The sequence below is a fragment of the Anopheles ziemanni genome, chromosome 3 (assembly GCF_943734765.1).
Source record: "Anopheles ziemanni chromosome 3, idAnoZiCoDA_A2_x.2, whole genome shotgun sequence".
Lineage (NCBI taxonomy): Eukaryota > Metazoa > Arthropoda > Insecta > Diptera > Culicidae > Anopheles > Anopheles ziemanni.
In genome coordinates, this window is record NC_080706.1 from 67,781,132 (window position 1) to 67,800,527 (window position 19,396).

The following is a 19,396-nucleotide window of genomic DNA, read 5'->3' on the forward strand; positions in this document are numbered from 1 at the left end:
GTAAGCAAACGACAAGGAATCACATCTTTTTCTAGAAGACTGACATGTTATCCACTCATGCGTAACTCGCAACAGGTAACCTTATTATTGTCTTTGAGTGTTGTTTGTATTGAGTGCTTATTATTAGAATTCCAACAGCAAACACTGTGTATACTTGATTGGTACCTTCGTTAGCATTCTCCAGAGCCTCGAAATAATGCGTTCGAAAGGAACTGCTATTGGCAATCGCATCCTTTGCTTCATTACGTTGAGTCTACTCGAGCAGGCACTTCTCGCATTCTCAAACCTAGAGAAATACAAACACCCCACCTTGGGTGAGTGCTTGGTCAAACACAATCGCGCGAAAGGAAACAATTATCACTCCTGGAGAAAGCCGGTCCAAACAATTGCTGCTCCCCGACCCGCTTCCCCATTTCTCAACACGAATCCCATTTTCTTTCCGAACGTTCGGATCGTCGGAATGTGTCTTGGCCGAGCACCGAGCGGTGCTGATAATTGATTTCGACCATCCCCTTCGGGTGCGGGGTTTTTCCTAGTCGCATTGGATGATCCATCCGGCGATATTCCTTTCAACAGAACGCTTTCATTCTCGTGGCTCGAAGCGGAAGGCATTTATGGGGAAATTGCTTTCCCATTGTCGTGCCACAGAGAGTTGTGAAACGAGAGACCCCAATACCGATGTGTCGCCGGGCCTGGATGATTTCGGGAAGCCCTTTGCCTAACCTTCGGTGCGCATGAAACGCTCGACACGTTCGTCGATGTGGCTTACAAAAAAAAGGAGTTTTTCGTTCCCTTAAAAAACGGTTCAGTTATGTCATGTATCATGGCTGGCAATAGATGGATTTTGAGCTCGTTTATTTGGTTGCGTGTAAACTTCGTACCAAGAACAGGAAGTAATCGTTATCTTTTCCTCTGCTGTGTCAAAAGAAGGGCAACTAGAATGTAGTTGTACGTATTTGTGTAACGATGCTATGTTCTACTGTTTTTAATCGTTTTAACACAGTCCGAATTTTTGAGTCTCAATAATGTAAGGCAGTGATGTCAAACTCGTTTGACCTCGCGGGCCACATATTGCCCCAAAATAGGTTCGCGAGCCAAGCCGTAAAATTTTCTTTAACAGTATTGTGCATTTTGGTAAAGATTAAAAAAAAAGTAAATGTGCATTATTACTACAGCTAACTTATTGTTCCACATCTGTTATTTTATATAGAATGCTCTTGTAGTTCATGACGTTTGTTTTGTAGGAACACTATTTATTCGCTTGTCTCGAAAATCTGTGGGAAATCTTTTCGCTTGTCAACCGCAATATATCGGCGTGATGTGAATCAAAGTTGTATATCACTTTCTTATAGAAATTGTTGAAATTGACGTTCGTTCAATTCTCTTTCAATTTATTCAATTCAACAAAAAACATTTTGCTATTCAAACAATAGCTAATACTCAAAGATCCAAACTTTCGATGTATTGTTTCAAAGGGGTCGCGGGCCGGATCCGATGTGCTTGCGGGCCGCATGTGGCCCGCGGGCCGTATGTTTGACATCCCTGATGTAAGGTGTGATTGGGTTTTTGATTATTTGTAAATGAACTTCCTCAACTAGTTTTGCACCTACTTCAAAAATACATTAGATGGAATCACATAGCTATTTGTTCAATTTTAACGATGGTTAAAAATAAACGATTGCTTATTTTCATATACCTTGAAACTTGAAATTAGTTTGAGTGAGTAACGATCGTTTGTCTTGCTTTAACGACCCTTTATTTCTACGAAAGCTATTGACAAATGCATCCATTTAATCGAAAATTACCATAGGACGGTAGAATAAACGATTGTTAAATACATTTAATGTTGCATTTTTATTCCTTTATGTGATACTAATCGATACAATTAAACCCAATTTGACACAGTATTGACATGAATCATAAAAAAATCTCCAAAAACACTGAAACTGTGAAGGGGTTTAAATGCATTTTTTTCAATATTTTATTTGGTTCACCCAAAGCATAAACCTATAATCAGTATAGCATGAACAGTTTATGAAAGATTAACATGAAACAACTTTATCCTCTTGTCAAATACAACAATCTTCGGCTACAGTAAATAGCTACTGCATTCCGGAGTCGGGCTCAAAACATGCTAATCACATCCCATTAAATCCCGGCCCACGTCGGAGAGCAGGATGGGAAATCCCATCAAACTCCAATCACCGGCACCGGCATGCCCCTGCTATTAACCCTTCATTATTCTAACCCCCCCCCCCCCCCCCTCCGCCCCCCTGAGTAGAAGTTTATGGAAATGGGAAGAAATTCCTTCTGGGGAGTCCTTTTTACAATATAAATTTTCACCCCGAGGAATTCATCCCTTTTTGGTTTTCCTCTAGCACTCCCGGGCTTTTCCCACCTTCAGCTTGAAGCGTACGAGCGTGGAAAGCCAATAATAAAGGTGCGTTTGCAACCCCCGCCATCACCTTCCGGCCCCACCTGGGGAGGGGAAAATATTGAGGGCGAAAAATACCGGCCCGTGGGTGTGTGTAGAGATGGAAAATGGAACGGAAAAAAGCGTTGACAACCACCGACGGTTGGCTTGACCGCACTGGATCGAGATTGAACGATTGATGGACGGTTTGAGCTGGAATTTGTAGGTGGTTGTTGGTCGCTGACGACCTCGCCGCCGATGGCCATCAGTCGTACTATGACCGGTGTGAAGTGCGGTTCGAAGTCGCTTTTCGTTACGAGTGTTCGGTTGATTCCAAGTAAGAAAGGGGAAAGTGAGTGCGGTCGAGGAAGAAGCTGTTGAAAAGTCAAAAGTGACGAAGTGGTCGTCTCAAGAAAGATATATATACAAATAAGTCACCGCATAAGCGCAAAGGACATTGCTTATGAAAGAAGACCGAGGTCTTTTCGCTTCCGTTTGTGGGACGTTCCTTTATCCACCGGATGCTAAATTCACCTCCCTTCCATTCAAATTGGACCGCGTCTATGACCAATGTCCTATGGCGCGGGAAAAATGTTGCGAATAATAATCTACATAAATGTGAAATATTTTATGTTGATGACAGAGAATATTACCCGTCTCACCAAACATGGTAACAAACTGCGGCGCGGTGAAGCAATGAAGGATTATCCTTCTTCGAATGAGGGGGAGAAGGCCAAACAAGGCAAACGGAAGGAACGGTTTTGTCGATCAGTGTCCACCGTGAGTCGGTAAAGGGCAAAGCGTTTTGGGTGGTGTTGGAAGTTGGATGAATAAACATTGTCCTTACTCAACAAGCGAAAGACAACCCGCACCGAGGAATTATCTTTACGTCAGAAAGGACTTCACTTTACAGTAGAGTGCTTCCCGCTATTGAACATCGTGTTTGAATCAGACGTGGATTATGGATTTATTTGCACTTCATTGTGAAGTTTTCTGAAAAATCGGTGATGCATTAGAGCTAAGAGTGTGTGAGCGATGGAAATCTGTTTCGGTTTTCTTTCGCAAAACGTGTGATTGTTGAGAAATCTAATGCTGATTTGTGAAAAAGGAAAATAATTTGATCTTCAAACTCAGCCATGGAAGAACGTGAAGGTTCGAAGCGAGTAGAAAATTCTCCAGCGGGTTTTTTAAGCGGGGGCTTTCGAACAATCGCTTTCCGCGGAAAGTGGTCTATCGATCCCCGACAAATCCGTTCTCGCCAATTCCGCCAGGACCAGTTCCATCGCACAAACGTAATAATCAAGCGGACCAACCCCCCCGCACCGCTCCTTTCTTCCTTCCACGCAGCTGGAAGTTAAAGGTGCAAAAGTAAATAGCAGAAATAAAACAACGCAACCCTCCTCGCGAAGAAGCGCGGGTGAAAGGCAGCGAATGATGACGTCGCGAATCGACGTGACGTGGATCGGGGCGGACGGCGGATGGGGCAACGCGCGAAGGAGTGTCGTCATAGCCTGCCTTGCGCAAGGTGGGAAAACCCGTAGAAACGCGCTCGAGCCACAGCGCTGGAGGCACAGTTCTGGTTTAGCACTGGTTGCTGGCGTGTGTGCGGCTTGCTCGGTTCGGGTTTTGGCGGTTGGTTTCGTTCCCGTGCAGTCGTGTTCGTGACTTCGCTTAATCGTTCCGTGATAGTGCCGGTTTTCTGCGGGCAAATCGGAATATCGTGTGCTGTCTGTCTACGGTTTTTCCAATAGGGGGGGAGTTCGTTCCTGCCCCCGTCCGCTAGAACCATCGTTCCGCCAATGCGACACATTGCACTTCCAAGGCGCGCTAATGCACCTCGCCACTGCTGGCTGTCACCGGTCTGAAAGGCAATCAGTCAGTGAATTTATCATCCAGTTGCACGAAGCAAAAGCACCGTTGTATACGAGCGTGCGTGTGTTCCGCGCTTTTGAAAGATCACGAGAACGACCAGGCGCCTCCATCGACCAATATTGGCTGTAGCTTTCCCGCGTTCATTATCCTTTCGGGTTTTCTACCGAGGTTCAATTACATCAATCGAAATGTCATTAGTAGATTTAATTTTTCTTTCGTAAATAAAATCAAAATATATAAAATATAAATATTTTTCCGTCGATGGAGGCGCCCGGTGGTTTGTTATTTTTTTCATGATGGGCAACAATAGAGACTTTCCTTTTATCTTTTAACGTAAAGTAGTTGAGGTTAGCGCAGTAATACTTTTTTCCCGCTTGATGAGGTAAAACTTCCACTTGCATCTCCGCAGCAATGGAACGATCATCGCCAAAGAGGGCGGTCGACCGAGTGTTTGCCGTGCAAGAATAAACGCGCTGCGGGCAAACAAACTGCGCGTTAATGAAAAGGGTTTCGGAAGAAAGAATCCTGCAAACTGGAAGAGAAAAAAAAAATCAGAGAACTGGAAAGCTGTGCGAGGGAAAACAATTGTCGTAAAATGCATTTCGAGGGACTGGTGAGGGTGGTTTTTGCTTTTTCTCCCCCTGGGAGGTGCTACGCTTGAGAGCGGATTGTCGTTCAACATCCTGCGAACCGGAAGTCGAAAGCGCTTTTGTTTCCAGGGTACCATTTTGCGGCAAATCCATGTCAAGGAGTATAATTTAGTCCAGACGTGAACAGTTTGAAAAAACAGGTTGAGCTGCATAGCGGAACTTATTTGTTAGCTGGAAATTTACATTGGAGTTATTAAACCCCTATTTTGTTAATTAATCTGCCACTTTCCTCTATGGCTTCTATCGCTCACATTGAAATGAATTTTTTCAAGCGAAGTAGAAATAAGCGGAATAATTTATCTCTCCATTTCAACGCGAAAACAGCATAATCAAACATCAATTCACTGATTGCTAATCAATTGTTGATATTGACACACCACACCGCTATAATGTATGCATGTCCCGGTCAATGTTAAAGTGGTGTAACGATTATCAAATGATCACGTTTGGAATGGCAAAAAAATATTATGTTATGCAAGCTGTCGAACGAAACCAACACTGTTGACGATTGTTAATAACCTCTCACCTTTGCCCGGGAATCACATCCTTCCACCCGGTTCTGTCTGTAAACTTTAGTGCAGAAGTTAATTTAATGTACGAAAAAACAAACAACCTGTACACTTGTGCTCCGTCCGATTGCTGTAGGTGTGTGTGTGTCTATGTGAAGCCGCAGCATAACGTTCGGGGTGGCTCGTTGAAGCAACAACGATACAGTCAGGATGGCAATATCCTTGCTGCTCCCGGAGTACGTAGCGCCGTACAACGATCGTCGCCTCGTCACCTCGCCAGCGTCAAACGTTGCCAGTGGCTGTCAGTTTGAAAGTTTCCGTCGACGGCAGCAGTCCCCTAACCGCCGGAAGGTTCTCTCGGTCACTCGAATAGGTGTGTGTGTGTGTGTTATCACGCCAGAACGCCGTGAGTTACTGCTTGCAAACGTGAGTGTCGACGAACAGGAAAACAGAGGAATGTGCAGTTTTGCTTTTGAAAAGTCGGATCGTGAACGGACGATAGCAGTTCAAACCGTTCTTGTGCAGTGTAGAAACATTGTTAAATGTGCTTAAAATACTTGTTGCTATATGCATTCAGTGTAAAAGCTGTTTAAAGTTATCTGCGGCAACGAGTTGTTTGGATTTTAAAAACCGATCCTTAATGTACTACTTTGTTTTGGTGCTTTGGAACGACAAACTTTAATCTAAAAACCAACCGTTCATACAATAATTAACAAAACATTAAAATCAAAAGCATTGAACTGGCGAAAACAGATTCCAGGAATTTAGTGAACAGGATACACTCAAATCACTCCACTCTTTGCCTCACAGTTCAGTTGAATGTGCATCCTTGATGAAGCAGGACATACGATCCTACGCTCCGGTGTAACAGTTTTTGTGGATGGTGTTTGAAATAGGTCTTACAACTTGTTGGTCTAAACACAGTGTGTATAATTTCAATGTGTTTCTCTATAGTCAAATGACAGACCAAAGAAAAGCACTACAATTTCTAATTGAAAGTGTAAATGTGAAGTTGAATTTCTTTGATTACTTGAAAGTTGAACTGTTTCTTGTTTTCTGCTTGTTTTTTCATGTGATGGTTTCTTGTGTAAAGTGTTTTACTGCAGCACTTGGACTCGACACAGGCTTTCGAACGTGATCAGTGTCAACGAGCTTTTTCATTAGCGCCATTATCCGATTGCTTGTAGCATATCAGCTGAGTTTAGAGCGCCATTTCGACTGGAGTAATTGTGGTTGCCTGGGTGTGTGAGGGTTTGTTTTTATTGATATTAGTTGGCTCAAACTATTCTCGCACTAGATTGTTGTCGGTATCAGTACGTTCCGCTTCCCTCGGTGTGGCTTCCAAATGGTGCATAAAACTTCGCCCGAGCGCTTTATGCCGTTTTGTCAAGGGCCTGTTTTCTCACACTGACGAGATGTCGCCACTGCTGCCCGGCTCGTCTTCAGCTGCATTACCGATTGCTGCAGCAGGGTCACGTTTAATTAAATTAAATTGAAGCACGTTCGCCCGGGTGGGGTGGGGGGGCCGTCCGTTATTTCCTTGATCGCCTCGAAGGGGTGCGTTCTGCGGCGAACCGATCGTTAAATCTTACCACCAAAGCTTATGCAAGCGTGCGGTTAAGGTCGAATGCCTCCACCGGTAAGCCGTACACGAATTGGGGTTTGATTTTCATTAGAGTTTGTGGTGAAGATTTGTGGAGCGGAAGTAATTGCGTCATGTCTACATCTTACCCAATTTACTAACTGCTATGTTTACTGCAAGTATTTTCTAAAAATTACAATCAAAAGGCAACCAAAGCGAATTGTTTCTAAAATATTATCCAACGTGAATAACAAAACAGCAGCAAAGTCTCTCATGTCTTTCAGTTGCTTATTCATCATCCCACTCGGGTATGGCCTCGATAAGTGTGGCTATTTTCCATCCTTCACAACGTTAAAAAAACACAATAAGCAGCACCATGTCCGGACGAATTTCGCATTCCCCGGGGGATGGGTTCCAACTGCTACGTGAATGTTGCATTTGCTCCCGAGCAGATGCTATGAATTTTAATTAGCTAATGAGGATTGGACGCGGCGTCTCGCTTCTGGCGGGACAAAAAACAAGTATCCAAGGTAGGAGAAAAAAAAACATCGCCGGGCGTCATAATTCAAGCAGAAATATTGCTCTGTGAAATGGTACTGAAGTTGTGTTGAATGGTGAAGCGTTTTGTTTCATCTTTTAAGCTTTCTTCAGAGCCAAGAAAAAAACATCATAAGACATATTCTCTTTTTATTCTTTGAACAAAAAAATGTGGTCCATTTTCAACTTGTGTAAGTTTTCTTCAAGGTTCGGTTTTCTTTTACCAAAATACCAATTAAATATCCTTTAAGCGACAACTTCGCCTTCCCATCGATGTGTCACATTTCAACGCAAATCAACGAGCTGGCCTCGGAAATGGGAACGAAAACCCAAAAACCTGCCAAATGTCGGTCAAGCCATGTACGATGTACGGCAGCGCCGCTGAGGAGCAGCTTCAATTCATCAAAAAAGGATAAGCTGACATTCGTCCTGCCGTATTGGCCGATGGAGAAGCTCCGTCAGCGATTCATCTCCTTCCGTTTCGGTATTTGCGCTTGCTTACGTTTGTTTCCGTCTGCCAAGGACACTTTCCGTGCACCTTCTCCGAAGAGAGAACCATTTAAGATGGCTCGTGACGTGGTTCCACAAAATGACGTTGAAAGTCGCGAACGTCAACGAGACGAAATGCAAATAACGTCACCAATAAATGTGTTTGAGGGTGTACTTTGCGCTGCTTCATTTGATTTTCCCTGCTCGAGATGTACACGATAGTATTTGCTTCACCTTGAAAGCAATTGGGAACCTTGTTTTTCCTTCAAATGAAAATTTAAAATGAAACTTTTCTATTTTCCCAATTGATAGGCACTCGGTACACATTTTACTGCTGCCCGAGAATAAACTTCTATAATTTAATCACTGGATTTTATTATTGGCTTGAAGTAAGAAAATTGCCATAATTCACCGTCATCCTTCTCCCCCCCTCCCCCCCTTGCTGCCACACGTCAACAGTTTGCGGCCCATCTTGGGCATCATTAATATTCAATTTCAAACCCCGTAGCAGTAATTAAACTAACTTTTGTAATTGAATTCATTGCAGCCATCCGACACACTGGCTCTTCGCACACCACTAAACCTCGGCATCGAGCCATCGTTTTATCTGTTCGTTCCTTCGAACAGAGTCGAAAGCTAAAGGCCTCCTCGAGGGGCAAAGGTGTCAAACACACATGACAAGGTTTCAGCACCGGGGCAAAATCTCATTCGCTCTATGGTGTGTGTATGTGTGTGTGTGTTGTTCGATCGAGGCTGATGAAAGTTGCTCTCCCATGTTGTCGGCTCGGAAGCAACCCTTGTAAGCGCCCCGTTACATCCCGGGGATGAATAAAAAATTGATAGTCTACAATAAATCTAATTTGATGTTTCATTCCTCATCGAAAGGGATGTTCGGAGGGAAGAAACAACCCACAGAATCCGCCCCCCGTCCCTAGTTAAGCTTCCGCCGTGGAGCCGGAGCTGGGAGCCGGTGCTTTTCCGGTGCTGCGGAAAACCACCGGTAGCTTGGAAAGTTTATTTTTGGGGCCACCTTCCCGTGCAACCAAATCCTGGCATCGCTCGAGTTGCTTCCGCTGCGACGCCATGGCTCAACATTGTGCGCGCGTGTGTATGTGTGTGGGTTGCGCAAGTAAAGGATGAAAAATGAACACATTCTCGACAACAACTGACCCAGAGTGGCAAGCAGAAGGATGAAAGAAACAACCTTTCTCGCTTCCCGAAAACCCATTACCGTGTTCCTGCCGTGAGAACGCACTGAAATGAGAAGTTTGCAGCGTCCACTATGTATGCCACAGTTTTCCCTCACCTCCCAGTGAGTGGATGGGACGGATTGGGAGGATGGGTTACCTCTTTTGATAAATTATCGATCGAAAGCGTCCAATAACAATAACGATAAAAATAAAGGAATAGGCGAGAACCATTATCGGAAGTAGGTTTATTTTTGTCCCGCCGGACGAAGCTTCTGTGATTGTTTTTATCGATTGCATCCTTTTCCACGGGTGCGTTTTACAAACTGTCAGCTAAGTGCTTGGATCACCGGCACCCCCTATCAACCCTTATTAATATCTCAGCATCAAATATTAATCAAGCATCCATTAAACAGAAGAGATTCCAGCGAAGCGAACTTTTTTTTCTCCTTCGCAAATAAAAGCGTTCGCTCTGTGCAACTTTGTGTTGCTTGTTTAAGCAGGAAAATGTTTCCGGTTTTTCCCTTTCTCCGTTACGATAACGGTTTCAATTCGCCCGAACAATCTGCGAACTAGTTTCACCCGGAGCTCGGTTGCAAGTGCACCAGTAGTTGGCGGTCGTGATGGTGGTGGTGGTTTGCATTGTTATTCCAGCCTTACGGGCTCGAGTGCGATGATTTTGTGCTCAAAGAAAACACGATCTTCCCCGAGCGTCGTTTGGCAAGCGGAGCAGGCACCGACGAAGCCAAAATTGTGCACCTCAGTGGTGGAATATTTCTTGGCCGGGAACATGGAACCGGTTGGTAATGTGCGCAGAGACGATGGCACTTGAGACCCGTTGCTTGATAGAAAATGGAAATGTTATTTTCTTTTGATTTACCACTTTTCCCCAGGGGGGTTTTGTTTGAAAGTTTGTCTGCGGAAACAGGCAGATGGTAACTGGTCTTGAACTACTTTCAAGTTTCAAAAATGTAAAATAAACATTTCATATGGATTAAGTAGGAATGAAAGTTGTGAAAGAAGAATGATAAGCCGTAGCAAAAGATGAAACGATATCCACTGAAGTAAACATTTAAAAAATAACATTAAACAAGCCTGAAATATTTAACCAATTCAATTGTCTACGGAGCTTCGTTCCATGACATTAAAATCGTAGAGAATAATAATCAACTTTCCTAACCGCCCGTAAAAGGTACTCAATGATTCAACAAATTCGTGCCACATTGTCTTCCCCACTCAAACGGGGTTTTTTTTTCTGCTCTTTAAATTTGCAAAACTATCTCTTCCCCGCTCGTGGCACGTGGCCGTTAAACGTCAGAATGTTACGATCACGAAAAATATCACTTCCGCCATTCCCGGGCTGGCTGGCGAACATCTAGAACGCGGCGGCACTCGCGTCGGAGGATGTGCTCGGCGCGAGCGAAAACCCCGGTGCAATTTATGCAAAACATTTGGCAAATGCGATTCCAGCGAGCGAGAACGAAGGAACATCGACTTATGCCCGGTACGTGTTACTGTCAGATTCCATTCCGGTTGGTCCGTAAGAAAACTCCGTTCCAACGCTCCGAAGGCGTTTTGCTACTTTTTTTTATTTCACTTTCCGCTCGTGTTGGGACAAATGATAGAAACATAACGGAAGGACAATGTTGGCGCTATTTTTAAGTGAACCCGGGGAGGAGATGCAAAAAACCAAATCATGGCTACACAACATGTAATCGCTTGCGGAAGAGCTTTAAACTGTTGGTTTTAGTGTAATTCGTGAATAACAAAAAAGAAGGTTGGTTCGGTAAAATACCAACGAGTGTTTGCTTGGTACACAATTTGTCTTGTCTGCATACTTTTTCTTCTGCATACTGTCCTTTTTGCATACTTCTATTCGGTTGGAAACAATTTTCTCTTATTCTGATTTTTTTCTCATTGCATTTTTTAGTTTATCGTGGACATATAATGTTTAAGTAAGTTTCCTTTTAGTTGTTCGAATAAAAGAGGCAAACTTTTTTTTTCAATTAAAATTCTTTTCCAGAGGAGAAAATATGCTTTATGGCGCTACTTTGCATGCAATAAGTAGTATTTCTCGTAGAGGATTAAATTTCACTGTGTCAATGTTAGTAAACCAATCGAAGAGCAGCAGGTGTAAAGTGAAAAAAGCGAAAGGAAAAAAAAACGTTTTTTACCCCCAACGCCAATCTCATGGCAGTAGCAGGAAAAAATGAAGTCAGTCCCTCAAATTAACCCTTACTACCGCCACCTTCCGCATCGTCCCATCGTCCGTTTGCACGTGGGAACAAACATTATTCAATGGGTTTTGCCAGCTTTACCCACTACAACATTGTGCTTTTGCAGTCCATGGTTTAGCCTCGGGTGGGGTCAAGAGGGACGAGGAGGGGGAGGGGGTGCTGTGGCATTTCCCAGAATTCTCCGACACCTCCCGGTGGCCCCAGGCGAACCCCCGACCAGTGAACCACTATCGTTCGGATCGGCGAGCGCATGGATTGGAAAGCTTCAGCTTGCGGCCTTTGGGCGTTAGAGGCCAGAGGAAGAGGAAAAAAAAACCCAGCAGTGGTTCCCGTTCGTGAACCGATGCCACTGGCGTAACCCGAAGTGACAGGAAAAGCAGTCCGTGGCACCACCGTGGACCGCACCCCGTCCCGCCAGCCGGTGGGTACCGTGGTATCAATTTTCAATACTAATTGACTTATTTAATTATTCAACACTTGGACCTTGGGCTTAGTTGGCTCGGTGGGTGAGGGACGGGGGGGACGGGAGAGGAAGGAAAGTTGGCCACAGTTCTGACCAAGTTGGCCGGGATCGCCGTTACTTTCTAGCGTCGCCGTTACTATAGCTCCTAGAGCACTTTCTTTCTGCTTCTTTCGAACTATTTTCACAAGCGTCCTACACCAACAAACGCACCTTCACGGTATGGGGACGTGGGGAACGGCGAAGCGAAACGGAGCTGTGGTAAAACCTGGCGTCCTCGATATTGATTAGAGCCGACGGCTTTTACCGGAACATCGTCTTCTAATCAGGCATTCGCATGCAATCAGCTCCGCGAAAGGAATATACGAGAACTCATTTCTATTTGTTTCAACCAAGGCTAGTAATGAGCGTCTTGGTGAGTGATTACTTCAAGGCTAGAAGGACTCCCATTCGCGGCTTTGCCTCACATGAGTTTCTAAAGTGGAAGTTTTTTGCTATGGTTTCTTTGGACTTGGAGGATTGAATTGCTTTTAGGCTTCTTTAAAAGTTCTAAGCCTAAGTTATGATCCTGGATGATTTGTTGACAAACGAATGGAAGCGTAAATCAAAGCGTACGAAAACAACAAGTGACATCAACAAGTTAATAAACTGCTGTTAACAACGAATTAACAAGCAATTTGTTGGTGCTACAACAGCGGCGTGTATTTTGCGTCATAAATTCCATCGCCAGAACAGCCGCTTAAGACCAGCCCTGTAGACAAACACTACCACGCGCGAACTCCTCCGCGCTTTTGGGCCGAGTGCCAAATGTTGCATTTTTCTGTGGGGGGGGGCCTAAAACTGGCCTTAAAGCTCTGTTTCGTTGGCTCAACCGTACGCCAACGCTCGACTTCTACTTCCTCCTGGCGAAGCTCTTAAAGTGGAGTGAACGGAAGCGACGGTTCAGAGAACTGTGATGGGCGAAGGTTCCCGCGAAACACCCTTGAGCCATTTTTTCCACGCCCGTGAACTGGTTTTGCGTGTGTCGGTCATTAAGATCCACGTCAGTCAAGCCGGCCCGGTACTTGGGTGGGAGTTCCCCGGACTTGGTCTTGGAGTTCCCCGATCGGTGTGAAAAATATTATCATTCCAAAGTCAAACACCGAAGACGACGGGCGAGTTGCGTGCCATCGCCGTCCGGACTGACGAACCTCTCTGGGAGCTCGGGGTTTCGTCTTGATCCTTGTCCTTGCCTATCCGACCCCTTTTCGATGGACCTGTTGACAGGCCGAGGTTAGACCAAGCGGGGCAGCGTTTGTGGAAGCACACGGAACTCATTAACACAGGCCGTGCGCGGGTTTGCGTGCACGAACGCTTGGCTACAGCGGGCCGTATGAAGCAACCATTACCCTATCTTGGACTTTCCGGCAATCCGCTTCATTATCGGACGATTTCATCGCCCGAAGCGCAGGACCATTCGCAGGCACATTAATATTCAGCAGCGGAAACCAGATGATGGCCGCCGCCCCGGGGTGACGACGGTTGCTGCCTGCGAAACTGCATGTAGTACACGCGTTCGTGCCTGTGCTTGCATGGTGGCGGTACCGGAAACAGTTCCATTTCCATCGTGGCGAATGGCACGAACCTGAGTCGACATGCAGTCCTCGTCCTGAAAGTCGCCAGGATCTTATCGAGGAGTTCTAATTGGTATGAATTGCTTGACGTCGATTTCTTGAATCACTGGCCTGATATCGGCACACTATTTCATGCTGTCATACTTGTGCGCACATCTCAGATATTTGCAATCTATTGTCGAGAGTTGGTCTATATTGAAACACTTGTCGGCAGACATTGTCGATATCGAACCGAACGAATAAAATCAGGTCCGGAAATGAGATGATTAGTACGCCGTAGCTCCCTTTTTCTATTCTGGCTCCGTTGAGTCGTTGATTGTCTCATAAAATCCGTGCTGGTCAGTATCCCTCCATAGACGCACCCTTCCCCCGAAGTTCTCTACGACTTCCTTCAACCTGAAGCCAAAAAAGTGCCTCGTTGGATCCGTCGGCTTCGCTTGATGTCGTGAGTGGCGTGCTGAATAATTCAGCCAGTCTTCCACGAGTCTTAGCTTGATCCGTACGTATTCGGGCCGGGTTGGTATTCCGCTTTGCAAATCCCAGCCGTTAACGAACTCTGGAGGAGCTCGAGCTTGACCTGCTCGAGCAATCACATCGTTAATCGGTCATTGCGCGCTCGAGAACGTGGCTCGAGATGCTTATCGTCCGCTCGCAGAAGGCAGAACCGAACGGGGCTTGAACGAGTTTCGTGATGTTTTCGTCAGGTAACTTTACCTTCCAACAAACTCCACAAACTCGGTGTGAGAGAAGTGTCGGAGGATAGGCGTAGCCCCGTTTCCGGCTGCCGTGCGACGACGGAAGAGTTGATGTTTTAGTTTGGAATTTATTTGTTGGACAAACTTGTAAAAAGTGTCCTCCTGGGCAACTCCCTCCCCCGTATTCCCTCCCTCCACAGCAGACGCTTCAGTCGTAGGAGGTTGGACTATTTTTATGTGGCAATATTAGCAACAACAGCTTGCCTGCAAGGAATACATAATTGAGCGCGCAAGCGATGGCCTTTTCTAGCCAGTCAGGCCGGCCCGCCCGAAGACCTTCGCCTGGTCCCGCAGCCGTCTTTTGTTGAATCGATACAGGAGACAGGCACAATGTGCGATTGCGGAGGACAAATAGGTGATCCGCCGGCACCGGGTGCCCGTGAAACGTTGTTTTTCCTGCCGGGCCGCCAGCAAAACAGTTCATTTTCTCCCGCTCGCCGCTCTTGGCATTGACCCGACCCCGGAGGCAGCACGGTGACTGTGTGTGTGTGTGTGTAGGTAGGTATGCCTTTGCATACATTATGTGTGTCCTGGGAACGGTACACGCTTCGTACACCGCAGGGGTCGTGCGTACCTTCACCGTGCGGCTCGTGATAGTGATAGATGATGGAATAAAAATGTGCAATTTGATACGGTCCGCCCGGCGGAACCCCCCTCCTCTCCCTCCCCAGCCTGGTTGCGGTATGTTTCGGTTAGTTTTCGGTTCGATGGGAAACTCCAGCCAGGGAAAACTTGTGCTTTTTCGCAGACCCGGCTGAGAAAAACAAACTAGCATAGTGGAATGCGGTGCGTTGTGCGTGTGTGTGTCCAGTTGTTTGTGTGCTTGTTGATCAGCTCTTCGAAAATCAATATGCAAGGAGACGGACTTGTGTGGTTTGCGGAAAGGGGTGTTGGTTTGTTCGATGACAAATTTATTCATTAGAAAGTGGATTTATTGAGACACCGTTCAATAACTGGATGGATGACGCAGTGAGCTGAACCTGAATGTGCACGGTCAAGTTTATCCAAAAACATAGAAATATTGAGCTCTTTGCAAATATTTCACGGTGAAATATCGTTAAAATTTTGCTGAAATATTAATTATCGCACATGTCTGGCCAAATACGAAGAAACATCACATATTTTTGAAAAAAAACACTATGGCAATCGTTTATTACTTTTTTGGCTTTCCGTCGAATGAATTTAGCATGTTCAAAAGCTTCACCGAAAATCATGATATAATCATATTGAAAATGAGGGATTGAAACAAAGAATGATTCAATTCATATCAAAACTCCCGCTGATAGGGTTCATTCGTTTACATGCACCCACACAATATTTGCAATCGAGTGTTCAATTTTGCAAACTTTTCTTGTGGGACTGATTGATATGTAAAAAGCATATAAAGCATGGAAACAAAAAAAGAATGATAACAAACGAAGTTGCATCTGTCCCTTCCAATCTAGTTAAACTGGAAACATAACCATGCTTTTATTTGAAACAAACTGTTTATAACTGATTGTTGTATAAGTGTACACTATTTCTTAACTGAAAAAAAAAATTATAACAAATTTGTACCAGTTGATACGCTTATACGTTTTACGGCTCATAACCTTTGTTCAAAATTGCCAACGATTGTACTTTAGTATATTTTTTAACTACATTTGTTGAACGGTTTGAACCTTTCTTCTTTGAAATCTAATCTGAAAAGCAGTCCCCTCTCATCTGCATATCACTACTACCACGAAGATACTGTTCATCATACTTCTTGGTACTTCTGAGTGCACCCAACCTGAGCATCGTGAATAAGTTCATATAGTGTCTATAGGACTTGGTAAAGCGATTTGATCCTTTCTTCCTTCCTTCCTGGAAAGTGAAGAGAGAAAAGAGAATATAAAATAACTTTAAAATCGGTTAAGGAAACAGCCGAAATTCGATGTTAAAGTTCCACATTTGTAGTGCAAGTGGAACATCTCGGACATGATTTTCAAATGCACCAAAATGATGATGTAAAAGAAAGAATGATGTAAAAGATCGATGAAGCACTTCAATGGAGACACAAATGGCGCTGACAGTTGTCTCGCGACGCCTGGCAAAACCTCGAGCAAAACTTTGATTCGAAAAAAACTCGTACAAATGCATTCTTCATCGCGGGATACCACTGAATAGGACGAACAATGTTAAACTTAATCCGAACCGAAAGTGGAAAGTTCTGTAAAATGTTCGAAACCCGTGTAGGAAGGAAATAACGAGCACTGGATGTAGTTCTCGCAAGCAAAAATTGTGCAATAACAAGAAAAAATCATGAAATCTCTCCTAAAGTTCCAGTCATGTTCCAGGCGTAACCAAAAAATAGTGGAGCGAAAAAGTTAACGACAGGATTGGCTTTGTCCTGCTGCGCGGGTGGAGAAAAAGTGTAGCGTCTGAAAGTTGACAACACTATCGGCGTTGTGTGGAATGCGTTAGTCTATTGCATTCGGAAAGAATAAAACCGAAGTTCACCATCGGTACGGCACAATACGGAAAAGGAGCTCACGGGGTTCGGAAATCCCGCCGTAATCCCTGGTGAAGTGAAATATTGTGGTCCTCGAGAGCGATTGTTTGTGTGTGTGTCTAGTACCGTAAAGTGTGTATCTGCATGCATGTGTTGTGGAAGGCTGGTGCATACCAAGTGCAACACCATACGTTACGATCGTGACGATTGTGGTAGGAAACGAAGGCTCGGTTTAGCACCATAGTCCCTGGTTGTGGAAGAGTTACAGGATTCCAGATTGCAAGTGCACAAATAGTAGTGGTTCCGGAGAGTGTATATAGCACCGGTGGTGCTCGTGTTCAATCACCTGCCGTGCGTGGAGTACCCGCATCGCTGTCAGCCACAACAATCGGCTTATAGCCATCCTCTGCCGATTGCTTCCAGAGTTCTTCTTGAGGACCACCTGAAGTCTGGGCGTTCCGCGTACCTCGAACGGAGCAGCACTGCCGACTTTGTCTCCGGGAGACTTCACCACCATTACCCCTCGTTACCCTGCAGATCCACTCCCTGCCCATCCCTTGGCCTCCCTTGCCCCAGCAGAGCCCTAATCTCCTTGTACTACAACATATCGGCGGTGTGTCAGTGCGGTAAAGGTAGTAGTATTGTTGCTTCCGCTTCCACCGCTGGTGCTAGTGTTTCTCCTTTTGCTTTTGTTACTCTTTCAACTGGCCCGCCGGCAGGAGGAGGAGGAGCGCGAACGGGAGCGGACCGCCGCGGCGTCGGCGGCACGCCACTGCCGCCGGGACCATCCCCATCTCCGCCATCGCCATCACCATCACCCCGCATCCCCCGCCCATTCCAACGCGTCATCATTATCGCTTGCGTCATCATCGCCATCGTCGGAGTCGCAGGCGCCACCTGGCGGCGAACCATCGAAGCGCTGTGGGCTGCTACGGTCCGCGCGGGATAGTTTCATCGGGCGACGCGCGACGCCCCGGTTCACGACGGCTTCCATCGAGAGTAGCGATCCGGGGGCGGGATCCGGTGGATCGAGCGGGGACACTCCGGCGACCGTCACCTCGCCGCTGCTCGCCAAGGCCAAGGAAAAGTGCAAGCTGTTCAGCAGCAGCACCAGCAGCAACAGCATGCAGCGCCAACAGTACCAACACTGCCATTCACAGTCCATCGAGATGGACGTCTACGATACGGAAGGTAGGTGTGGGTCGAGGGATCGGGAGGTGTGTATGTGGCATTAACAGACCACCACGCACTCACTCACTTCCCGACTGACATCGAGCCAATCAATTCCCGTTAACGTACGGTAGTGGAACTCTGCTTCAACAAGAGTTACTGCTTTTCCATCCCGATTTACAGTGAGGGATTTTTGTTGAACACTATTTATTAGTTTCGGACAAGTATAAAACGAATCGAATAAGAACCATTTAAAACTTATCTTTATAAAGCCATTATTTTGAAAACAATTTGTTTACCATGACATGACCTAAACAATCCAAATCATTTAACACTAGAATACATTGCTTTGGAATCTAGCCCGGTTGCTTTTTAAGGGTTATTTTGACCCGTCTTTTAAAAAACCTGTAACTTCAATATTTTTGAAGATTTTTCACTGTTCACATTCAGACTGTTACTTTTTAGTAAATTTGTTGACTATCTTTTGGCGTTTTTAATTTGTTGATGTACCACTCGATGTGAACCGAATTTTAATCCTTTTCAACTTTTATTTTTTCAAAATGTATCATATAAATTCAGAAAAAAAGTATGCGCTATAACTTATGTACAACTTATGTATTAGGTCACCAACAAAATAATTTCATATTTTTAAGATAACAAATGACGCCCCAAATTGACCTTGAAGATGTGGATTTTTACAATTTACAATTTTACACAGGTTGTTTCCGTGCTGTGCGTTGTTCCGTTATTTCGTACGCGACCATTTCGAAGCGTTATGCGTTATGCGGGATACGTCACTATGGGAATTGGCGTTATTTTCAGCCGTTTTGAGATATTAAAATGATTGGATTCTAGTGTTAAATCTAGCAGCTTAGTTTATTTTTTTCTGTGTTTACTTTCATTCAAACTGTCTATTTTCCCCTTTATTTCAAAGTTCCCTTTGTATTTTAAATCAAATTTAACTTAACATCTTCGTGCTCTAATTCTGGTTCTGTCATCTGTTCAATGTCTTTTCAAATTATCCATAAAGTTAATTTAATCTTTCTACGACATGAAAAAACCTTACTTTCCATCAAACGACGTCAAGTTATAATCACGCGAAAAGTTTTAAAAATTACCTAACCCAACCATTAACACAATTACTTGTGTATGTGGAGAACACCTTCAGACGATGTTTTATTATACTGTTTTAAAGTCGATCTCAACAACTAGATCAAGTCACTTACCAACTTTATAACTAACTAGGCACACATTCGATATACTATTCAACATATAGTGTTCAAATATAAATTTTCTAATCAGCTCTTACGCAATCTCAAACTCTAAACATGTGTAAATGTTTTTTACTTTAAAGTTTTAATGATGCTTTCCATTTTTTTTCATTAACTGCTTCAAAGCAGGATCTATTATATTAAAAATATATTATGTTAGTAAATATTCTTGTAAAAT

General features: G+C 44.6%; 1 protein-coding gene across 1 annotated transcript in view; it reads left to right on the plus strand.

Moving 5' to 3' along the window:
• The window catches only part of LOC131285325 (uncharacterized), a 30,150-nt gene extending 11,604 nt beyond the window's left edge, over positions 1 to 18,546 (plus strand). The window contains exons 3-4 of the mRNA XM_058314179.1: positions 17,497 to 17,968; positions 18,527 to 18,546. Coding sequence (XP_058170162.1) covers positions 17,497 to 17,968; positions 18,527 to 18,546 — 492 coding nt within the window. The remainder of the gene's footprint in view (positions 1 to 17,496; positions 17,969 to 18,526) is intronic.
• Positions 18,547 to 19,396: the final 850 nt, after the last annotated feature.